General features: G+C 44.9%; 2 protein-coding genes across 11 annotated transcripts in view; one reads left to right on the top strand and one right to left on the bottom strand.

The window, feature by feature from the left end:
• Positions 1-11,991, top strand: part of LOC140616150 (uncharacterized) — a 50,496-nt gene extending 38,505 nt beyond the window's left edge. Inside the window, exons 5-8 of the mRNA XM_072796636.1 lie at positions 2,590-2,739; positions 3,580-5,130; positions 6,243-6,386; positions 8,940-11,991. Coding sequence (XP_072652737.1) covers positions 2,590-2,739; positions 3,580-3,674 — 245 coding nt within the window. The 3' untranslated portion in view covers positions 3,675-5,130; positions 6,243-6,386; positions 8,940-11,991. The remainder of the gene's footprint in view (positions 1-2,589; positions 2,740-3,579; positions 5,131-6,242; positions 6,387-8,939) is intronic.
• Positions 11,992-12,108: 117 nt separating this feature from the next.
• SP100 (SP100 nuclear antigen) overlaps positions 12,109-23,890 on the bottom strand; it is a 97,772-nt gene continuing 85,990 nt past the window's right edge. For 4 of the 10 annotated variants that reach the window (XM_072796625.1, XM_072796628.1, XM_072796627.1 and 1 more), the window contains 8 exons: positions 22,249-22,293; positions 20,418-20,447; positions 18,198-18,383; positions 16,562-16,677; positions 15,026-15,146; positions 14,482-14,553; positions 13,855-14,001; positions 12,109-12,416 (listed from right to left, as the gene is read on the bottom strand). In XM_072796625.1, the coding sequence (XP_072652726.1) occupies positions 12,291-12,416; positions 13,855-14,001; positions 14,482-14,553; positions 15,026-15,146; positions 16,562-16,677; positions 18,198-18,383; positions 20,418-20,447; positions 22,249-22,293 (843 nt within the window). In that variant the 3' untranslated portion in view covers positions 12,109-12,290. Of the gene's footprint in view, positions 12,417-13,854; positions 14,002-14,481; positions 14,554-15,025; positions 15,147-16,561; positions 16,678-16,954; positions 17,284-18,197; positions 18,384-20,417; positions 20,448-22,248; positions 22,294-23,890 lie in introns of those variants that run through there. The other 6 variants (XM_072796626.1, XM_072796630.1, XM_072796631.1 and 3 more) reach the window with 6 other exon arrangements.

Below are 23,890 nucleotides of genomic sequence, written 5' to 3'. Positions count from 1 at the left end.
ATAAAAATAACCATGTTATTTACACCTCATGGCAGAACATTTGCTCTGGCAGTGGTGGGGTGAGCACTCAGGCAGCCATTGGAGGTTAGCATTGCTTATGTGCCCATTTTGCAGATAAGGGGACCAAAATCTAGAGACTGTGTGTGCAGTTGGCCTGGGGTCCAATGAGCAAGGGCGAACCCAGGCATTCTGAACCCAGAGCCTGTGTGTGTGTGTCTTCATGGAGGTAAAAATCACATAGCATAAAATTAACCACTTTAAAGTGTACGGTTTAGTGATATTTGGTACATTCACAAAGTTGTGTCATTGTCACCTCTATCTACTTTTTTTTTTTTTAAAGATCCCACTTATTTATTCATGAGAGACAGAGAGAGAGAGAGAGAGAGACAGAGAGAGAGAGAGAGAGACAGAGAGAGGGAGAAGCAGGCTCCATGCAGGGAGCCTGACACGGGACTTGATCCCGGGACCCCAGGATCATGCCCTGGGCCAAAGGCAGGCGCTAAATCGCTGAGCCACCCAGGGATCCCCCTCTATCTACTTTCAAAACATACCACTTGCCTCAATGGGCAACCCCACTTCACTCCCCATTTCCCTCTTCCTACTGCCAAGAGCCACTGCTATCACTAAAAGGTATATCTTTTCATTTCTGTGCATTAAGTGGAGGCAATCAGCAAGTCAGAGAGAACAAGAAAGGAGATACCAGTTTAGCCTGACATGGAAGTTGGGAAATTGTGATGGAAGAGAGCTTGTCAGGAAGGCGGAGGCAGGAGGGACTGAGCAGAGAGTGTGGCTGCGGGAAAGAGAGACAGGAACATGAGGAAACAGAAGACAGTGGAGTCTGGTATGCAGACATATCATCCTAGGATGGGAGCAGCAATGCCTGCAGGTTGGATCCTGGTAGGACATGGAGGGAGAAAGGGACTGAGGTCTAATTGGATGGAGAGAGGCAGAGCCGGACTTGGTTGGGTTTTGGGCGGAGTCTTGGAGCAGGAAGTCTTTCTGCACAAAGAGCAGCTCACTTTTGTCTCCAACCTCAGAGCTCAGTGTGGCCACTCCTTAGCTTGTTTTCTGGTCACTGGCTCTGGTCTCTCCTTTTCTCACTCATCAGCACCTGATGAAGCCAAAGTTTTAAGAACAAAGGAAGAGGAAGTCAGAGAAGGTGTGCAGCCTTCTTGGGTGATAGGCAAGGTAACTGACTGAATCCTGTGTCATAGATGACCCATTATCTGGATAGCTCATTATGTGGAGGGGTCAGAGGCCAGGCACCTGAGCCCAGCCTCTGACTACTTTCTAAGATGTGAGGGAGGCACATTTTCTAAGATGTGAGGTGAGATCTGTAGGGCCTAGGGGGCGAAATTTAAAGAGAACCCAAGAGTAGGTGCCTCCTTAAATTAGGGGCCTTGGGCCTCTTGCTTTCCTCATCCTACCCCTGGCCTGGAAGCAAGACAGAAAGGGGAGCTGGCATCCTCAGTGGAGGAGGGTGCCCTGTGTGGAGGACGAGTGCAGACAGGTAGGTGGATTGGACCATCCAATATGAGTTTTAGGAGCAAGCATGGTTTTACCTAAATGGACATGAGATCCAAACTTCTCCCATTGGGTGGAGGTTTGGCAGGGAGGCAGCTTTATCCGCCTTGCCAGAAGTTGTCACAGGAGCATGGAAATAATGTGTGTGATGGCCAGACTGGCCAGTAAGCAGGATCACTGGAGAAGATCCTAGAGGTAGAGGTGGGGAAGGGGCTCTGAGTTGTGGTCAAAGCCTGGTGAGAAATCTGGAGTGATGGAAGGATGCTACCCTTGACATGAGGACAACACACAAGACTAGGGTTGGGGGCCTAGAGGCAGGTAGAGGGTCCAGGTAAGCCTGAGAAAAACAGAGATGGAGAGATGACATGAGAGCCATGGCTGAGAGGAGATAAACTGACAATTTACACAAGGGAGAGTGACAAAGATCATATGGACAAAGCAAATGCCAATAAAAGAGAAGGTAGAGAGGGACACAAAGAAACCCTGAAGACAGAGTGTTCAGTGGGAGTGAATGGAACGTTGCTGGAGGCCAATGAGGCCAAGAGAGAGGAGACGTGGTGGGATATTTAGCATCAGGGGGAGGCCACCTCATAGAAGCTTCTGCTGCAGGCCGTCGTCCCCGGGGACAGTGTTTCCAAAGCCCTGAAGGGGCTGGCAAACATTTTGCCATGTGTTGGCAAACATTACATTACTGATGTATTTGTATGGAGGATTTTATAAAAACTGTTCTAAGTATATTTATGTAGGCATGTACTAAGCCACCTTTGTGGAAAAGGACATAAGAATAAACACAAAATTCAGCCAAGATAATTTTCAGTGAGTGAATGAGAATAGTAGGTTAAGAGAAAAGAGGAAAAACAAAAAGGTGGATTTCAGGGTAAAAAGGAAAGCCCCAGAGAGGTGGAGAGAGAAGGACACAGAGGTCCTGACACAGAGCGAGGCAGTAGGCGAGCAGGCAAGGGGTAGTGCTAGGGCGACCCTCCCAGGGGGAGTGGGGAGAGAGGGGAGCAGGGGGTCGGGGAGACAGCTGAGGGTTCTTTCTGGATCATTATGTATGTATTCCAGGGACAGAGCTCTCCAGATCTGAAAACCCAGTACAATCTTGTGTTGTGGATCTGGTGAATATGCAGAAGACGATTGCATCTTGTCACCTCAGAACTAACCAAGAAGGCCAGCCAGCAGGGATAGCGTGTGACCAAGCATCAGAAATAATCAGTAAGGCTGGCCGAGGGAGGCGTGCCTGGGTGGCCCAGTTGGTTAAGCATCTGCCTTTAGCTCAGGTCATGATCTTGGGGTCCCAGGATTGAGTCCCTGCTGAGCAAGGAGTCTGCTTCTCCCTTTCCCTCTGCCCCTTCCCTCTTGTGCATGCTCTCTCTCTCTGATAAATAAATAAAATCCTAAAAAGAAAAGAAAAGAAGACATTATAAAGGCTGGCCGAGGGAGTCTGATGTGGTGACACTGCGTGTGTCGCAGCGAAGGTGTCAGGAGGCAGCCCAGGGAGGATGGGGTGGATGCAGGAGAGGGAGACCCTGGTGCTCAGGGAAGGAGATTTTGCCTAACAGAGGAGAACTGGGGGTGAAGTGGAAAGGTACTGAACGGGGGCCGCTAAGGAGGTGTGTAGAGCGAGATGGCAAGAAGAGATAAGGGGACAAAAAGACACATCAGGTGGAAACAGAGAGTGCTGAGGAGAACATGCTGAGCTGAGAGAGGAGGTATGAGCTGTGAGAAAGAGAAGCAGAGGTAGGGAAAGGGGGCGAGACAGCTGCAAGGGGAAGAAGGGAGTGAGTGGTCAGAAGATGGGGAGCAAGATGACTAGAGCTGGGCACTGTGGTCACCTGTCCTTACACAGCGTCCAGGGAGAGTGCCTGGAGCCCCGCTGTTAACCTGTAGGCCCAGGATTCCATGAGAAGATGGGCACCATCTGGAGCAGGGACATTCCTCCCCAGAGCTTACCCCAGCAGCTGGATCTTTCCTGGCATCCCCCCATTATGGGGTTTCCTGCTGGTTCCTTGGCCCCACGCTGAGATCCCTAAGGGGTTTTGTTTCTTTGTGCAGTGATCAGCAGTGAATCCAGCGAGGAAGAAGAGCCCCCAGAAACTCTGAGCTCAGCACCAGGACAAGGCCCGGATGAGAAGAGCGAGGGCTGCTAGCTTTGGGCTACAGACCATCAGACATCTGAATTCAGAGGTCCTGCTTCCTGACGTGTTGTACTTGGAGTGCACTCTACAGCCGATGGCCCAGTCGATGCTGGGAACACATTCTCTGTACTTACCTCGTGTGCCATTTTGAAAAATGTGGCAGACAAGATCCTAGTCACTGAATATGTATGTTCATGTGTCAACATTGGAGTAGAAACAAGCTAGCATATTTCTATTTGTTGTTTTTCCTTCCACGTGATCTTGCCTCTTGTGGTATGATTAAAAAAAAAAGGCATTTGGTCTTTGTTTCTACTTCCTGGCACCCAGTTTCCCAGACCCTTGAAGTTTCCTGAGCGGTGAGAGGGTGTCTATGAGAGTTAGAGGGTTAGAACTTTCAGTTTCACCCCTCAATCTCTGGGGAGAAATGAGAGGTGGGAGATTAAGTTCAATCGCCAATGGCCCATGATTTAACCAGTGTACTTACATGATTAAACCTTGGTAGTAAAAAACCCTGAACAATGGGGTTGGGAGCCCCTGACTTGGTAAATACGTTGATGTGCTGGGGGGTTGCATGCTGGAGAGAGCGTGGAAGCCCTGGCATCCACGTACCTTGCCCTATCTATCTCTTCCATTTGGCTGTTCTTGAGTTGCGGTCTTTATAATAAAACTGTAATCATAAGTAGAGCATTTCCCTGTGTTCTGTGAGTCATGCTAGCAAATTTTTGGACCTAAGGGGGCATTGGGAGAACTCCCAGATTTATAATTTGTTGGGAAGATACATGGATAGCTTGGGGACCCCATTTTGTAGCTGGTGTCTGAAGTAGGGGAAGTCATGTAGGACTGGGCCCTTACCCTGTGTGGTCGGTGCTAACTCTGGGTGGTTAGTGTCAGAACTGAATTGAATTGTTCAACACCCAGTTGGTGTGGAAGAGCTGGAGAATTGACTGGTATTGAAATGACCTATTTATCATTGGAAAAGACACCACACAGTTGGTGTCAGAAAAAAACCCCACACCTGTTCATACTGATGTCTCCAATGGAGGTATTGATTTCTGCCTTAACTAACCTCTATCATCTGTAGATCACAAAAAAAGGTAAGTGATTTTTGATTGCATTGAAGCCTATATTGTTATTGGAAACTTGGAAAGACCCCCAAAAGCCCAAATAAGTCATCTTGACATGTGTTCTCCGATGTGCCATTAGCTTATATCCAAACTTTTCAAAAAATAATTTAGGAAATAATATCTCATAATTCTAAAACATCAGTAAGGAGTAGGTGTAATAACTATTTTTTATCCTGGTTTTGTAGGTGAGAAAACTCTGGCACATAACTGTTTAAGAATCCTTTCCAAAGTCATATGGAGAATTTAAGGCAGCACCAGGACCATTGTTCTGGAGGCTCAGATCTCAATTCAGCAGATGTGTTTTCCTTTGGAAGGGGAGAAAACAACCAGACACATCTGTAAATGTTAGTTTTACAGGATTTATAACTTATATCAAGCAGTTACTGTTTCTCTTTCATGGATTTTATGAACAAAATTAATTTGGAAATAAACACTAGGTATAATAGCAGAGAAGATAATGTCAAAAGGCATATTTGTCCCCAAAAAGATTCATTTTAATTGCTTGCTATATTTTTCGTAAGTAAAAAAAAACTAAATTTATTTTTTAGGGTGTTCCCACCATCTGTTGTTAACCAATGTTTAATATCTTGAACATTAGAAGTCTACTTATTATTCAGGGAAATGATATCAACAGGTTCTGGGTTGGTGAGGGAGTTGAGTGGGACTGGGGGCAAGGAGGCAGGAGGGGAGAGGGCTCTGATCCACACACTCATTCCCGGATCCATCCTCCAATGTTGCCCTGGGCAAGCAATAGAGGCGGAGAAAGTGTGTAGGGATTAGGAGGAAGGATTGGAAGTAGAAGGGCGAGGTGTCAGGAATTTAGCAAAATATCACAACACGGCCCAACTACCCAATTTTCTCAGCTCCTGGTGATGGCAACTAAAACAGTGTTAACCAAGGGGGTGTGTTGAGTTCAAAGAACAGACCGGAATGCGGGGAGTTTCATGATCTTCCCTGGTCTTTCATTCTTTTCTTTTCTTTTTTCTTCTTCTTTTCTTTTCTTTTCTTTTCTTTTCTTTTCTTTTCTTTTCTTTTCTTTTCTTTTCTTTTTCTTTTCTTTTCTTTTTTTTCTTTTTTTTAGGGATTTATTTTTATTTTATTTTTTAATTATTATTATTTTATATTTTTTTTATTGGAGTTCAGTTTGCCAACATACAGTATAACACATAGGTTTCTTAAGGAATTTCCTTCTCCGTTGGTTCCTTGGCCACATACGGGCAGTCTGATTGCTCTGCAGAGAGAGCAGTGCGTGGAAGGGAGGGCTGCGGAGGAGACCAGGAGCCTCCAGGTCACCACCTGGAATTATTAGCAGGCTTCCCAGGGACTCTGGAGCGTTAAGGAACAGAGAATCATATAGTGGGTAATAAGGAATGTCCAAGCAAGATTGCTAAATTAGCTCTAAGCTGGTTAACTAACTTTCTTTCTTTCTTTCTTTTTTTCTTTCTTTTTTTTTTAGCTGGTTAACTTTCTTTAGAGGAATAAAGGAAAACCACCTTGGCAGCTCACGTCTCCACCAGTCTAGAAAGTTATTGCTGTGTGTTCCTTTCTGCAGTGTACTGCTAACCTTGCCAGGTTATTACTGTTCAAGTCTCTAGAAATGGTAAGTTGTTAATCAAACGTATTGTAATATTCTCCCAGAGTGACAGATAGAGGCCAATCAGGCGATGAAGACAAATTATCCACACTTGGCAATACGACAGGAAAGCAACAGGATACATGTTCTGATTTATCGTTTACTCCTAATGAGGGTCTGACTTTGTCAGGTTACACGTTTACTTATAGACTTTTGTCCAGTAGACATTGTTTGGTGGAAAAGATAATGCCAAAGATTGTGGGTTTATTGCCTTATTAACTGGTTTGGGCTGTGATTTAGGAAACTTGTTTCAGCGGGCATGCCTTTCCTGGCCAACTTTATAAACCTCTGTTCCTTAAATTCTATGTTGGTGGGTCACACACACTGCAGTGAGCAAGGAAATTTTTTCATTTATTCAGAGAACATCAGTGACAACTATTTGAAAACAAATGTTGGAGAAGAGCGCCAGGAAGCTTCTAGCTCACCACCAAAAATTGTGTCAGCTTTGGTGTGCAAGTCTTGGGTTTGAGGATTCTAGGAATCTGAATTCAGAGCTACTTTTTCCTGATGCATTTTACTCTAAGCACCAAACAATGAAAATGAATTAATGATATTAAAATCCCCTTCTCTGCAGTACCTTTTTCTATTGTGTGCAAAGACATAAGAAATTGTTATAAATTCATATTTTAATAGTATGAGCACTGTTGATTGAATAGACGTGCTCATGTTTTGATGTTGTAGCAATATGTTCAGAAAATAAGAACTTTTAAAAAATATTTATTTATTAGAGAGAGAGAGCACACACAAGCAGGAGGGGGAGGGGAGAGGGAGAGGGAGAAGCAGATTCCTCACTGAGTGCAGAGTCTGACATGGGGGGCTTGACACGGGCTTGATCCCAGGACCCTGAGCTGGAAGGCAGATGCTTAACTGATTGAGCCACCCAGGCACCCCCAAACGAGAGCTTTCTGATTAGCTATTGTCATGCCTATTAATACTGATATCTTGAATTTATATGGCATTTCCCACCCATTCCCTTCCACTTCTTTATCTTTTGTGGAGCACAGAATGTGAAGTATTCCTCTCCTGGGTAATAATATTGTTATCCTTTGGTAAAAAATCTTGGAAAGCTTTGAAGTTCTACTATCTAATTACCTTCAAAAAGAAAGGAGTCAAACAACCCCTGGACATCCTCCAGCAAGTTGTCCTGATTCAATAGGTTTAAGATCGTCAGGGACAAACAAACCTGTATTCCAATAGATTTATTGACTCATTGTAACAAGGGAGAGGGACCACACCAGAGAACCATGGACATTGTGCCAAACAAGGAAACAGAGTTATTGTACAGTTTGGGAAAAGGTGGAGTTGAAGTATAATTTATAGGATGCAGTGATTTGATGCAGGTTCAAAACAAGCCAGAGCTGTGTTGAAGATCAGGTCTGGATTGTGAAATGGACCCTGGGTCCTATTGTTGGAAAATCACAAAATTATGAAAATGTGGAATGTTATTTTTGGAAATCCCATATTGGAAGCTGTGCCCCTGGATTAGAAATCAAGATTCCATCTCTTTATCAAAGCACCTTAGACCATCCAAGTAAGGGTGAGATGCTCCATCCTTGCTGATACCATTTCAAACAGCAAGTTTCTGATAGTGCGTGGATTTTGACAACAAAATTCCTCAGTGAGTGAGGAAGCACTAGTCATTCAAAGAAGGGTTGTCATGACCTTTAATAGCTGCACGAGTTCCGAGGAGAATGTTTCTTATTAAATGTGCAGCTGACTTTCTCCGTACCTGTTATATCAGCCTCATGAATGGCAGGGCAGATTTTTTTTTGCTTTCTCATACTGAGCTAATTTCTATTTTCTCAAAGCCATTGAGTATGTAGTGGTTTATCAAGGGACTTTGTAAAAAAGGCTTATTTTAATTTCACCACAATCACGGGATGTAAGGCAACACAAATGTTGATAACCTTGTTTCCACTTCTTTCTTTCCTTTAGAAAGGTAGAGAGAGGAACATCTGGGTGGCCCAGTGGTTTAATATTTGCCTTCGGCTCAGGGCATGATCCTGGGGTTGTGGGATCGAGTCCTGCATCAGACTTCCAGCAAGGAGCCTGCTTTTCCCTCTGCCTATGTCTCTACCTCTCTCTGTGTGTCCTCATGAATAAATAAATAAAATCTTAAAAAAAAAAAGAAATGTAAAGAGAAATGATAATCAAAATGTCTCAATCCTGAATGTGACTTGTGTGAAATATCAAGATTCACCACTTTTCAAGTACAAATTACAGTTTTCCTCTCATGCTTTATAGATCCCATGGGTATTGGAAACACTTTTACTCTGGACATACATGTTAGAAGAGAGAGATATGTGCAGATCAGAATTTTTGGTATATAAGTGAATCTTTAACAACATTTCTACAAAGCATTAAATCCAGCTATTTGCTAGATCATTCAAAAGTAAGATAACAAATTTTAAAGAGTCCAGATTAATCTTTTATTAAAATGGGCTGTCTTTTGAGATAGAACCTGAACATTCATAATTGCTAAAAGAGAAGTTGTTTCTTTTTCTTTTTCTTTTTTAATAGGCTCCACACCCAGCAGAAAGCCCAATTTGGGGCTTGAACTCACAACCCTGAGATCCCAAGATCAAGACCTAGCTGAGATCAAGAGTTGGACATTCAACTGACTGAGCCACCCAGGCACCCCAAGAGAAGTTATTTCTTGTTTGCAGGAATGATCTCTGTCATCTTCTAGGCCATGACTAAGGAAGAAGGGTATGGGGAGATTGGATGTGGATCAGTGTCAACTCTGGTTTACAGGTGACAGGCAAAGTGAGGTCCTCAATAATGCTAGCACTCCCACAGAATGCACTTCTTACTGGTTTTGTAAAGGGAATGACCTCTGGGCTCTTCGGGATGACAAGCCATCTGGCATGTCTTCAGGCCATGTCTTTGTGTGATATACCCATGTGAACATTTCTACCTCTCTGAGCCTTTTGACCCCTTCTTGGTACTATACAAGGCTTTGGGGGCATCTCCACATCATTTGCTAAATGCTATCATTTTGTCCAAGTTCCAAGGAGCCAGTTCATTCATAGACAAACCAGCCTCAGATGCCTTTGCCAGGGCCTTAAGCCCTGATCGGAGGAGAGGGCTTCCATATCAATGGAGTCTCCATTATCCACTCTTATGTTTACCCCTCCTGGTCTTACACCCTAAAAATCCACTCCTACAAGTGTTTCTGTCTTGTTTCCGGTACATATTAGCCAGTTCTTGCTGGGTTATGCTTATGGGCCATACACAGCCCTCGAGTTTTAATGGCTTAGACAACAAAGTCTACTTCTTGCTCGCTCAGAGTCACAGTGGATCTGGGAGCCCTCCTGGGGTGGTAGTGAATACACATACTAGGTGGGGTCAATCTCTAGGCTCTGTCATCCCAAAACAAATCGTCTAATCAATGTGGCAGGAGAGTTTACACAGGGAATTCTCACTGCCCTTTCTGTGAATCACCTTGCAAATGACATATGCCACCTCTGATCATAATCCACTGGTCGGTGTCTCAGTCATTTAGCCATGCCTAATGTGAGGGGCAGGAAAACTTAGGGGGATATATGTGATATTTGGAGAACACTACTGTTTCTGCCACAAATAAAAGCAGAAGGCTGAAAAGGACCCATTCTAGATAATACTGTTAAGAATGAAGCCACATGACGGATTCAACTAAGCAAACAAAAAGGAGCCAACATTCAAAAGATGAATCTAAATGAAAACTAACTTTATTAGGAAGCAAAGGATTAAAAACAGATGATGTTACAAGAGAAATCTTCTAAACTTTTTTTTAATTTTTATTTGTTTTATGATAGTCACAGAGAGAGAGAGAGAGAGAGAGAGAGGCAGAGACACAGGAGGAGGGAGAAGCAGGCTCCATGCACCGGGAGCCCGACGTGGGATTCGATCCCGGGTCTCCAGGATCGGACCCTGGGCCAAAGGCAGGCACCAAACCGCTGCGCCACCCAGGGATCCCCGAGAAATCTTCTAGAATAAAATACTTTGCTTGGTCAGTGATGGAACTTAATGAGTCGGTCTACCTAAATGCAGGCCCAGAAGGTTTTACTCTCTGACAGGATCCTTGGACTTTTTACCTACTTAGCAGACCATTCCCCTTTCAGTCATAGCATAAGTAAAGGGAGACAACTTCAGTTACATTTATTTTTGAATCACCCATAAATAATTTCATCAATTGCAGTAAGAAACATCTCTGCGTAGGTCTACCAGGAGATCAAAACCGCATTTATGACCTGAACCTGTTCAATCAGATGGGTTGTTATGATGTCTCAGCTTCCGGAATTAGCTGAGGGTCAGTGTTCAATCATCTTTTAAGGACATGAGAATTTTCTTTCTTTATTTTTTTCTTTTTCAGAGTATCATTATGTTGGAAAATAGACAAAGGGAAGGGCTGGGAACCGTATCAATTTTGGTTTTTGTGGCCTCTGAGTATCCATCAACTATCTAATTGGATAACTAGAATTGCTTCCTTTTGATTGAATTAACATTTTGAATACAGAATCTCTACTGTGTGTAGCCACAGTGATACCTGCATGTGCCTCTGACATGATTTCAAACACTTTGCATACATAATTTAATCTTCAACATTATCCATTCTGACAACAAAATTTTGTTATTGAATAAGGAAGTGGCGTGTTGGAAGACTCACCTCTGGAACCAGCTGGAGGCCATTATTTCTTAGGATGAGATACTTCCCCAAAGGGTGTAGTGTGTGCTCTGAACCAGCTACCAGGGTTTGGTAGTCTTTGTCAGGTACTTTATCCAGAATATATTGGATCTGGGAACCCTTCAAGCAAGGCTGACTGATTTGGCTGGTAAAGAAATAATGTGCCCTTTTAAGATTCAGACAGCTTATTACTTACATAAATGGCAAAAGCAGGAAGAGCAAAGGTGCCATCTCCCTGGGGCAGAAGGCCTCATACCTCATTGGAACTTGCAATATGAGGAGACAGTGTGTCATGATACCTCTGGAAGATAAAGTGGTGAGTGGGACATGGCCTGTCATAGTGCTTCACAAGCGTCCCATGCTCTCATGTTCTGGAAAGATCATGGGGCAGGCTGTCAAGACTTAGATCGAATCAACTGTAGTTAAGTCTTGCCTATGCTGTCTATGTGGAGACACAAAAGGTTACCAGGGTGCCATGGCTGAGCCACTCGCCAACAGAACCCAGCATTGTCAGAGATCTTAGTGCCCAAGTTGGGAATGCTTCTATCAGCTGAGCCAATTATGATTCTGTGAATTGAAAACTGGCTATGCTCTGCATCCTGTACAAGTTTCCTGATGCCACTGGGTATGAGGCCAAAAAGGATGCTATCCAGGATTCAGTAAGGTGATCAGTGACTAGAATATATAAATATTATTATTATAAATAATAATAATAATAATAGAATATATAAATAGCTTTCTATAAGAGTCAATAATTGGTAATAAAATATATTGGGGGAAAGTTCATGTTCACAATAGCAAGAAAAAAATGTCAACTGCCTGAGCATTAAAAAAAAAAAAAGAAGAAAGAAAGAAATGGCTAAGTCCTGTGTGGAAAGGGGAAAAGAAGAGAAAATTTTGCATAAGGACCTAATAAAAGATTAAAATATAAATGGAAGTGCATAATACAATCCTTTATAGAAAGACCCAATATTTTCTACTGTAAATCTCACTCCAAATTATTCAATAAGGGAACTAGACAAGATAATTTTATATTTTATTTAAAAAATAAATGAACAGAAATGGCAATAAAAATTTTTGAAAAAGTTGTTTGTACATCAGAATAGTCAGTAGGAGGGACCACAACGTGTCATCATGTAGCTGCTGAGGAATTGACTGGGGGTGGGGTGCGCAGGGTGGGGAGGGGGGGAGGGGGATTGGCTATTTTATGAAAGATTGGGCTCCAACTGAGAACTGTTCTCGCCTGTTTCCTGAATTGCAAAAGTGTTTTTGAAAGTATTCTCAAATATGGCCTCTAGCTGAAGTCCCAGCTTGATGAATTTCTGGTTGTCCTGGAAAGGCAAAGACAAAAATGAGAATGGCCATTGCACTGAGCTTAGGCTCACCATGTTTTGCAGAATCTAGAACTTCATTTTACACTATCTCAAATGTTAAGGGAGAATTAATACAGTTCAGAGTGCTTGGTTCCCTGATAGCTTGATCATTTCTCTTTATCATTTCTCTAATTCTTCATCAGAGCTTTATCGATTAATTTTTAAAATATATTAGTTGCTTGATTTTCGAACACAGCACCATTGACTTGCAACACTACAATATGGTACAGAAAGGGGTTCATGGAGCCCCCTCTCTCTCCCTCACCCCTTAAGATAATCCTTGTTTACTTTTTGATATAGCACTAAGAAATTCGGAAGTAATCCAAGATTTTGAAACTTGAGAAACTTGATTTGGCAGCTTCCTTTAAAGGAGAGAAACACCAGTGGCCTCTATAATGCACTTTGAGCCGCGGAGTGACCTGGGAGTCCTGGCTCCTGCGGAGATGCCCCTCCTTGCACCGTGGCCCTGTGGGTTTTGCCTGTAAGCAACCTCCCATGCTCCGCATCCGGGCTGCAGCACTGGGAACCAGTGGTGCTAGGGAGATGCCCAGGCGTGAGGGCGAGACCCCTGTCCACACATTCCCGAAGGCTTGGATGCCAGGGCAGGTGCACAGAGGCACCAGCAACTGCGCATGCTCATACTCTATGCCTGGCACCCAATCTCCCTCGGCTGATTCCCTTAGTCTGGCTAAGGATAGGAGCCCAGGACAAAGGTGGAGACTTCGGGGACACGCACAGAGCTACCCAGGTTCAGGGGGGAAAATGATCTTCCATTTCTTTTTTTTTTTATTTTACTGGAGTTCAATTTGCCAACATATAGCATAACACCCAGTGCTCATCCCATCAAGTGCCCCCCTCAGTGCCCATCACCCAGTCACCCCCACCCCCTGCCCACCTCTCTTTCCACCACCCCTTGTTCATTACCCACCATTTGCTTCGACGTGGATGGAACTGGAGGGTATTATGCTGAGTGAAATAAGTCAATCAGAGAAGGACAAAAATTATATGGTCTCATTTGTTTGGGGAATATAAAAAATAGCGAAAGGGAATAAAGGGGAAAGGAGAGAAAATGAGTGGGAAACATCAGAGAGGGAGACAGAACATGAGAGACTGCTCTTCCATTTCTTGCAGAAGGCAATAGGTCTGCAGTCCACTGCTCTCTGTGGGTGAAAACTGAGTACCTAGGAGCAAGTAAATGCTGAGGTCCTAAGATGATGTCTGCAAGGACACCTAGTTTATTGTTATTTTCCCCACCTTAGACTGCGGGGCTTTTAGAATACTTCCAGAGTTTGCACTTGTGTGGCTTAAACAGGATGAGGGAAACGGTAACATTTAGCTGATACAAGAAGAATAAATGGCAAGGGAGCTTAACCCAAAGAAAGAGGGAGCCCCTTACCTTGTAATATGCCCTGTGGTTCTGAAAGATGAGGCACATGTCCCGTACAAACCCTTTCACTTGGAGGTACAGTTTCATATTCAGCTTTTTCCTGATTTTGTTTAGCCACATGGGCTTCTTTGGGCCATGAGATGCCTCTCTACTCTGCTGACAAAAAAAAAAGTGCCGAGGGCAGGCTGTTAGCGCCCTTCCAAGTCTATCCTCCCCAAATTCCTATGTTGAAATCCTAACCCCCAGTGTGATGGTATTAGGAGGTCAGGCCTTTGGGAGATGATTAGATTGTGAGGATAAGTCTCATGAATGGGATTAGTGCCCTTATAAAAATGACCCCAGAGAGCTCTCTCCCTCTCCTTCCGCCATGTGAGGACGCTAAAAGAAGTTGGCAGTCTGCAGGATCACACTGGCACGCTGACCTCAGATTTTCAGCCTCCAGAGCAGGGAAGAATAAATGTCTGCTGTTTGAGGTGCCCCGGCTCTAGTACTTTGTGGTAGCAGCCTAAATGGCCAAGCATTGAGTAAGCGGACTCTGACATCCATCAACAAGACAAGGATAATGACAATTGGACCCGTTGGACCCATATCACAAATTTGACAATGCCAATTTTGGGCTTTGTTGTCTTCACTTACGTAATGTGGTTTTGAGGCAAAAAAGAGGCTTTTTGAATAGCAGTAGACCTTCAAGAGGACAAATTCACATTTCTGCAAAAGATAAATGAGATTTTATTTTTTTATTTTTTAGATTGTATTTATTTATTCATAATAGACACACAGAGAGAGGCAGACACAGGCAGAGGGAGAAGCAGGCTCCATGCTGGGAGCCCGATGTGGGACTTGATCCTGGGACTCCAGGATCGTGCCCCGGGCCAAAGGCAGGAGCCAAACCACTGAGCCACCCAGGGATCCCCGATAGATGATATTTTAAGTGATGAGCAGCTTGGAGAGGATGAAATGTAAATATGCTCAGAGGGAATGCACAGCTCCCAAACCTGTGGCCTATGAAAAAACACAGAATGGGCATTTTCTTTGGAACACAAATTGTAGTGTTAGGTCTGTGATCAAAGCACATGGGGGACAGCAGTTTGCCCTTGGGCATCATCCCTCCAGCCCCTGCAAGGCTGTGCTTCTTCTCTCAAGTCCACAGAAAAGACTTCAGGTTTACATTTCAACTCACCAACTGTTCCTCAGGTACCATCCGTCTCTTTAGGACCTCAGATGCCTGGTGACCTAGTTGGCTTTGTGGGTACTTTTTCTGAAGAGCCTTTATCCTGCAGAAGATGCAACTCCATGGGTCCCTGAGAGGTTGGGCACAAGATCAGCAGAGGTAGGTTGTCTGTGACTCAGCCACTGTTTCTATAGCTGCTAAAGGCCTCTGTTCAGGAATGATGGGTGGTTTCCACATTGTACCCAACTTCTCTCTTGGACACTCCCCTGCATTAGAGCCCCATTTGGGCACAGTTTCCAGACACCCATCCCTTTAATCATGGTAGCGGGGCTGACAGTTTGCTGAGTGAGCTGCCATGGTGGGTGACAGTCTTTCATTCATCTCAAAACTTAAAGTTCTCATCTGAGCCACTGTGGGCTCAGTAATGATTCCTGCCTGTTAAAAATTGAGGATTGGAGATCAGTACCTTCAGTACTGGAGTCTTGGGCCTCACTGAGCCATCAGACCATAGTAAAAGCAAACCAGCTCTTGCTTCTCAACATAGCAGAATAAGCACAGAGCACAGAGCTACAGGCATCCTCTCCTCCAGCACTGCCGTATCTGGACCTAGAATCTGTGCTGCAGAAATTTCTTGGAAAGGAACTCTATGGACAGAGTAGTTCAGACATCTGCCATTTGCTCCTAGATTCATTGTCCATTGTCCTCTGCCAGGATCCCTATGCTGAAGGGCTCTCAATAGTCAAGCGGATACACTGGTCTCTCCTAGATAGTCATTTGTTCCTCTCCTTGGCTACTCCAGTGCTTGCTCAAGAGGTCCATTCCTAAGTACGTGTGGTGTGAGCATGGGGACTATACATGGGCTCAGCAATAGAGCAGATCTGTCTTCTTCCCCTGCAGATTGCGCATCTGTAGAGCTTTATGCAGAATCCCTGAGATGACATTATTTCCTGGGAACTACCGGCCTGAACAGGTGGATTACATTAGACTCTTCCACTCCCGAAGGGCAATGCCCTGTCTTCAGAGGGACAGACACAATCCTGGTAGAAATCATCCACCCACCCTGGCCATAGCAATGCTGTCTATACTATACTCACGGGATGCCTTATCTGTCTCCATGTTAATTCCACATCCCATCATCTCTGACCAAAGATACATTTTAGGGCAAAGGAAATGCAGCATTAACGGCCATCTGAAGGCTCATCAGAGTCCCAGATTTGTCAACTTTTTATGTTCCCATAGTAGGTAGTATATGCTTTAAACCAGCAGCTAATGTATGGTGTCATAACCCCATCAAAGTGCATGAGTGTCTGGGAACCAAGTGGGGGTTATGGGAGTGACACCTCTTTCTAGTGTTTCCCATTAATCTATTGCTGCTAGCGCCATTAAACAACTCTGGATCATATTTCTGGATCCTGATACTTTAAGACTCTGCTGTCTCTGCATCAAAACACATACAACCAGAGACAAACTCTGCAGGCTGATTGCGCATGGTAGGAGGATCTGTGCCATAGGAAGGAAGGGCAAGAGGGGTCCAGTCTCACTGACCTGTTAGCATCTATATGGTGGATGTGGCATGTCTCATGAAAGGACTTTGGACAAGTATCACAGCAGAACAGCTTTCCGGGTCCACGGCAAACCTCACATATATTTGAGTTTTCTGGCTAGAAGGGGAATAATGCAGACATCACTGGAATCAGTGAGACCCCGGAAGCTCAACATGTTGAGATTCTAGAACACATGACCTTTGCTTGTACCCAGGTGACACTTTTAAATTTTTTCTCATCAAAATATTAAGGAACAACACTGAGTGAAGATTTTAGAAGAAGACATTCTGGTCTGTAGTGAAGTTTGGGAGGAAAGGGCCGTTAAGACCATTAAAGTTTTCTTTATTGAGACAGATTCTGACACAAATGAGCAATAACCACAAAAAAGGATGAGTTAGAGATTATCTGAGAAATTTATTATTTGGCTCAGGGATATAATACAGTGTCTTATCTAGTTGTCTACATTCATCATCTACATTGACTTGTTGAAGAGTAATTTACTGAGAATTTAATATAACGGATTATACTTCTGACATATCACCGCATCCTATTTTCTTGGCCATAAGCTCCTCATGATTTGAAGGTCCTGGAGAGGAGTTCCTGCACTGTGGACTCTGTGACTGGAGGGCTCCTGGGCCTGTGACAGTACCTCTGGGGTGGAAAGATGTGGCCACAGATGGCCAGGTAGTTGCCAGGGAGGACAGAGCTCTTGGCTCTGGGAGCCTGTGGGAAGATGTTCTATGATTTAGTTCGATATGTAAGGTGTGGAGATGCCATCTCCAAATGGTCAGGGATTGTGGTAACAGTGACCACCACAACTGAGGCCATACCCCCATTTTCTAAGCACATAGAAAACCCTGATGGAAGGGCCCACAAAATTCGTTGATACTGGATCAATCTCAATATGTGGGACCTTTAACTAAATTTAACTTCATTTAATGAAATTAAGCATTTGATAGTGTTTTATCTAAGTATTGTGGAGTAACAAACACATGTAACAAACACTAGAATTAATAGACCGAAATAAGAATTGTTCAAGGAATGAGCCCATGTTGGGTAAAAGAAATACATTTTTTTCCCTGCTGTTTTTTGTGTATGTGTCTATGTAATAATCTACGTGGCAATAACATGTGAATCCCTACGTGCTACAATTTCTTTGTAAGATGGTTGTGTGCCTGGCCTGGAGAAATGCCCAGAAGGATGAGCACCGGGCTCCTCTTCTGGGGCCACCTGAACAGCAAGAGAGCCAATTGAGGAAGACTATGTGGTGGGGAAACATTTCATCCAGCTCTACACCTAGATGAAAAGATGAAAATATCTTGTCTATATCATGGGCTGGAGGAAGGATTTACATCCTCGTGTGACAATCTAGGTACAAAATAATGCACAAAGCGAGTGAGCACGAGAGAGCATGAGAAAGCATAAGCCAGGGGAAGGGACAGCAGGAGAGAGAGAGGCAGGCTCGATTAGGAGGAAGTCTGATATGGGGCTCGATGCCAGGACCCTGAGATCAGGACTTGAGCTGAAGGCAGGTGCTTAGCCAACTGAGCCACCCAGGCACCCCAATACTCTGCTTCTTTTTTTCAGATATTCAATTCATCACCAGTCCTGCTGATCCCATTTCTCAAATATCCCACCTCCTTCTCAGTGTTTCTGTGAGGTCCAAGGCCACGAGGATGCAGAGGCCCTTCTAGCAACACTGTCTTACTAGGCAAAGAACAGCAGCCTGCTTTTTGGGTTCTAAATGGTAATAGAATATCATCCTTGTGCCCAATGTGCTGATGTGAATCGGGGGCATATCTCAATTTGTAAATTCTTCTCATCTATAAATTCAATAAAAGAAAAAGAAGAGACACAAAAATCACACATAAGAGGAAATTCTAGGTTCTTGTGTTTTGCCCATGCGCTCCCTTTATTGAAAGGCAAAATTTAAGGAATAGGTTGTCAGGGTCATCCCTGGACACATCCCTACATGGGCCATGTAAACATTTTTCTCTTTTGTCAGAACAGATGACACTCATGGATGCTGACCAATGCTGGGTCGAGGTTTCTGGACCATCATCTTACAAAGTGCACTGTAGATAGGCCCTGAGAAAGAACGAATAAACATGCCGATCCTGTGTTGGAAAGCTCATGGTCTGGGAAGCCCGTAACCCTGACACATATCTCTTTAACCTTTTTAGTAAGAAACTTGTCCTTTTGCTTGACAGTAGTTCTCAACCTGATGTACGATAGAATCATCTGGAGGGCTTTAAAAAAATCCTGATGCCCGAGGCCCCATCCTCAGAGATTCAATTAATCACATGTGAGTTTGGTTGTTTGCTTCAGCAGGGCGGGGACATAGGCAGTAGGTTTTAAACATTCCCCAGATGGCTTTCAGGTGCAGTCATTCATGGAGACCCCTGGCTTCAAAAGCAGTGGTTTCTGGATCAGCAGAAGCAGCATCCATTGAACAGCAGTGGCCCACAACTTTGGCTGTGCATTAAAACCAGCGGAGGAGCTTTGGAAAATACTGACCACACAGAGGAGCTTTGGAAAATACTGACCATAACATCAGAACCTCTGTGGGCGGGACCTCCAGCTGACTGCCCTGTGCAGCCAAGGTTGGGAGCCCAAGATCGAGAGGGATTTCTCCCAGCAAAGCCTCGGAGCTGTGAGTACAGTCATTATCGGCCTATGACATCAGTCACAGAAAGGTTATGAAAAGGAGTGAGGACATTTTTGTTAGAAGAATTGCCTTCTTATCTTCACAGAGGGCTTGGTTGTGAGCTGCAAGAAATAACCCTCCATGTCCATTCCAGTTCTCAGAAAATTTGCACAGACCCCAGAGATGAGAGATGTTCTAATACTCAAGGGTCCCACCTCCAGCAGAGGAATGGGAGTGGTGTGGATGCATCTAGATCGTGCTGCGCAATGCATTTGCTAGAAGGCCAGAGGGCACAGCAACCCTTTTCTATCCCCTCTTGGTAGGCATCCTGTATCAGTACAGCTGCTCATCATTCTATAGTGAGAGGTTCCCCCTGGAGTTGTGCAAAAAAGGTGACTATGCCTAAAACATGGATCTTGTTGCAATGAAAGCAATCAAAGTGTCATTCAGCTTAAATGGAGGGGCCATCTGTGATGTTGGCCAACTTTAAAGCAGGGCCTATGGGATCAGAAGGGTCTGCACATAATCGAGCTCTAGCCAAGCAATTTGAGTAAAAATGTCTGTGATTTGCTAGCTTCAGTCTTAGCCAGCTCAGTACCCTGGTGGCTCCCTTGAGACAGACTCCAGGGTCTCCACAAAGGACCCTGCAGCTACTTCTCTGCAGTCTCCACCTGCCCCGTGTACATTTCTCAGCAGGACTCATGCCAGGGTCCACCCCTGGACTTGCCAGCTTAGCCCACCCAGCCTGTTCCTTCTGGCCGATGCTTCAAACCATCTGAGCTATCTTGGAGTGCGTGTTTGTCGTCTTCCTTCCCTCCCTTTTCCCCTTCTTTAAAATGCTGCGATTCTCCCAAATGTGCTCCTTACCCCTAATTTGCAGGCCAGCCTTGGCTATTACCACTTTAAGTCCTGGCTCTAGAGACCCCAGTAGTCTAGTCCTCTGACTCCCATACTCACTTTTGAGGGGAAATAAGGAAACAGGAAGGTTTCCCTGAACAAATGGAAAGGAGACTTTCATGCAGAGACACCAGCTCCCAAATCAGCTCCCTGGTGTGGGTAACGCGTCTGCCATTCTCTGCTCATCACACCCAAGGCGCGCTCCAACTGAGTGTGCACGTGTAGCAGGGAAACCCAGCAATGACACAGGTAATGTATGGAGGGATAAGGCCTGGATTATTCTGGGGTCACGGGTGAGGGAGTAAGTACTTACATAAGGGTCAAAAAAGTTGTTGCTGCTAGACTGAAAAGAGAGAAAGATTGAGTGACAATATTGAATATGATTTTTCATTAACCACACATTTAAGCAAACTTCTTTATGTAAAGGATTCATGCCATGGCCCTCCCTTTGTTTCATAGCTGTGTTTATAAACAGGGTCTGGATGGCTAACTGGAGAATGAGGAAACATGAAATTATATGTCCGTGACGGTTTGGCCCAATGCAAGTTTTCTTCTCCAGCTATCAGACCCAAAGCAGGCCTTTCTGAGCCCGGCCTGAATTCTACAGATAGAGTTGGAGCTGCAAGGAGGGAATCAGCCTGAGGATTAAATGTCCACAGCTCCCAGCAACCACAGCGCCCAGAGTCCTGGATGCCGTGCAGGTGTCCTAGAGAATCCCACTGCCTTCTGCAGCTCACCCAGGGCATAGCCCTGAAAAGAAAATGGGTCTAAGGTCCCCAGTCCTGTACCACTTCTTCCTGAAGCTAAGCACCTCTCCACTTTGTCCTGAATCCCAAAAGCTTGCATTGACCTTGGATATCTGTGGACTGACTTGGCCTCATTCAGCCTGGAACCATGCCTGCCTCTGCTTCTACCTCCAGTCCGAGGCAGTGAGGCCACAGATAAGACACTCAGTATCTTATCTGCCACGGCCACTGGCCAAGCATAAGTTTAGTGCTCAATGTGTGCTTACAGGTGTTTGTTGAATGGATACATAAGTGCACAAACACATGAACAAGTTGTCACTTAGGAGATGAGTTTTCTTCGCAGCCAGTAAATGATCAGCTCGAAGTTTTCGGTCTTATTATCCCAGGACACCTCAGCTATCACCATCGGGTTTAACAGGAATCTTATGAGCAGGAAAACTGCCAGTAGCACCCCCTGTCATTTGATGGCACAGGGAATAGAAGCCTAGGGGCCGGGAAGGAAGAGACTCTGGAGAGCTGCTCTGAGAACTGAGGTAGTCACACCTTAAGAGCTGTAAGCCCAGAGGCACCTGAGAGGCATCTGTGATGAAGGGATGGGAGATGGCCAACTCCCCTGATTAACACACACTGAGTTACCCTTGACTCCCTAGCACTGGACAGAGAAGTTTGCTCTTAATGAACAGAGCAAATAGTGTGTCTTTCTCTAGAAAATCCAGTGGATACAAGCTCCAGCAACTAAGTCTCTAGCATAAAGTCAGTGGAGCAGTTAGCCCCAGAAGCCAGCTTTGTGAAGACTGTGACTTTTTGGTGCAGCAGAGGTAGACCAAAGTCACATCTCTGGGAGGTTAGAAAAATGAAATTCTTCTATCTGCCTGTGCCCCACACAGTTTCTCTCTCACACTCACTCTAGAAGAGGCCAATGGAAGATGTTAACTATCCCACCTCCTTCCTTGGAATCCATGCAGCATCGAAACCACTGGTTCATGAACTCCACATGTGACTTTGAAGGAAAGAGAATTCACCTCCATAGATTGAACTAAGGTTTGCAAAGCCCCTCTGGTGAAGCCTGATGTTTTCACTCCCAAACCATCTCCCTGGTGTGGCGTCTCCACAAAGCAAAAGATCTTCCAGGTCAGCAGTGTCTCACTCCCACACACCAGTCTTCCGCTCTCCCTCCTCTCTAAGGTGATATCTCCATAAAGGAAAGGAATGTTCCCTTAAAGAAGGATCCCTTGAAGAAGGACTCAGTGTGAATGTGCATGTGTGCATGTGAAGGAGAGGAAAGATACAAAAGAAAGGGGGAGACTGTGATATAGGTGGTTTGCTCCACCAGGTGACATATGGCTATTATTCATCCTAAGGGGGTGAGACATAGGCCGAAAGTCATGTGATAATTACCTTTCTTCTTTTTCTTCTTCTTGGCGGGTCTGGTAGGTATTTATTCTGAAAGAGAAATGGGATTAATGCTACGATGGGTCCTTGTTTCTACTCTGCAAGCTTGGTATTTCCAGCTGCCTTCCAGATATATCCCACTGTCAACATAAATTCAAAGTGTCTTCATGGAAAAGAATGCCCCTCTCCAAATCTGTAACACACTGTTCTCTCTTGCCAGGCTCAGCTTTAAGGTAAGCTTTAAAAACCACATCCTCTCTTACTTTCCTCATAGCCTTGCCAGCTTTCCCTTCCTGATGTCTTCTATACTCACTGCTTCCTTTTCCATCCCCCAGGACCCCTCTAGCTTGTGACTTTATACCTGACATGCTACAGCTACTCCACTGGCACATACCTGCTGAGTGATGGGCAAGGAGCAGGCCCCATCAGTGGCCCTAGGCACACAAAGGTGTCTAGGTCTTTGCGGAGACAAGTGGGAAGAGCCATGATAGAGTGGGTAGGGATGATGAAGTGTGAACTGTGCTCTCACAGAGTATTTTGGGGTTCAGAGATGGGTCAGTGTGGTAGGCTCTAATGGCCCCCACAGATGGTCAGATCCCAAACCACAGACCTCTGAATTATGTGAAGTGGTAAAAAGGTGTAATTTAATTAAGGATCTTGCAATGGGGAAATCATTCTGATGATCTCTATGGGGCCAATGTAATGACGTGCGTCCTCTTGCCAGAGAGGCCAGAGGGTCAGTGTGAGTATTAGGAAAGGTAATGACAGAACATGAGGTTGGAGTGACGTCAGGAAGGGCCTTCAGCCCAGGAATGCAGGCAGCTTCCAGATGCTGAAAAAGGCAAGGAGCAAATTCTCCCTGGAAGGCTCCAGAAAGAACCAGTCCTGCCCACACCTTAACTTGAGCCCAGTTAAAGTGATTTCAGACTTCTAGCCTCCAGAATTGTTAAGATAATGGATTTGTGGGTTTTTTTTTTTGTTTTGTTTTTGTTTTTGTTTTTGCGGTGTTTTAAGCCACCCAGGTTGTAAAGAATTGTTAGAGCAGCCACAGGAAGCAAGTGTAGTGAGTGTGTGCTGTTTGAGCTGGGCCTTGGAGGCTGGGCGAGGGTGTATCAGGCACAGAGGCCGTGAAGGTCGGGTGAAGTCTTCGTGGCTGCCAGCACTCCACCTTCCAGCCCATCTTGCATGCTCTGAGCAGATTAATACTTCTAAAGCAGTGTTTCACCGGTGTTAGTCCCTAACTCAACCACACCCACCCGCCCTCCCCCGCCCTCGCCACCCTCATGATCTCTCCATGCCTGCAGAAGTGTCTAGACTCCTTCCTCCAGCCTCAAGATCTCTTCCATCAGCCCAACCCATGTATTTAACCTTATTACCCTTATTTCCTGACAAATCATGGGCAGGATTTTCATGCCATCCTTTCTCTGTAGAATGCCTCCTTCCCACATTTTTGCTCATCAGGACTATTCTTTCAAGACTCAGCTCAGTGCACACTGTTCCATGAAAGTGTCCTTAACCTCAAGGCCGGAAATGACCTTCCCTCCCCAGAGCCACTGCATGTCTTCCTGCCGGAGCCCCTCCTTAGAGCACCGCCAGGCTTGCAGTCCTGTGGTGATGAGGCTGGTGTGCTGCCTGCTGCGTGAAGGAG

This window comes from Canis lupus, chromosome 24, assembly GCF_048164855.1.
Source record: "Canis lupus baileyi chromosome 24, mCanLup2.hap1, whole genome shotgun sequence".
NCBI classification, from domain to species: domain Eukaryota; kingdom Metazoa; phylum Chordata; class Mammalia; order Carnivora; family Canidae; genus Canis; species Canis lupus.
This window is presented reverse-complemented; position numbering and strand designations above follow the sequence as displayed.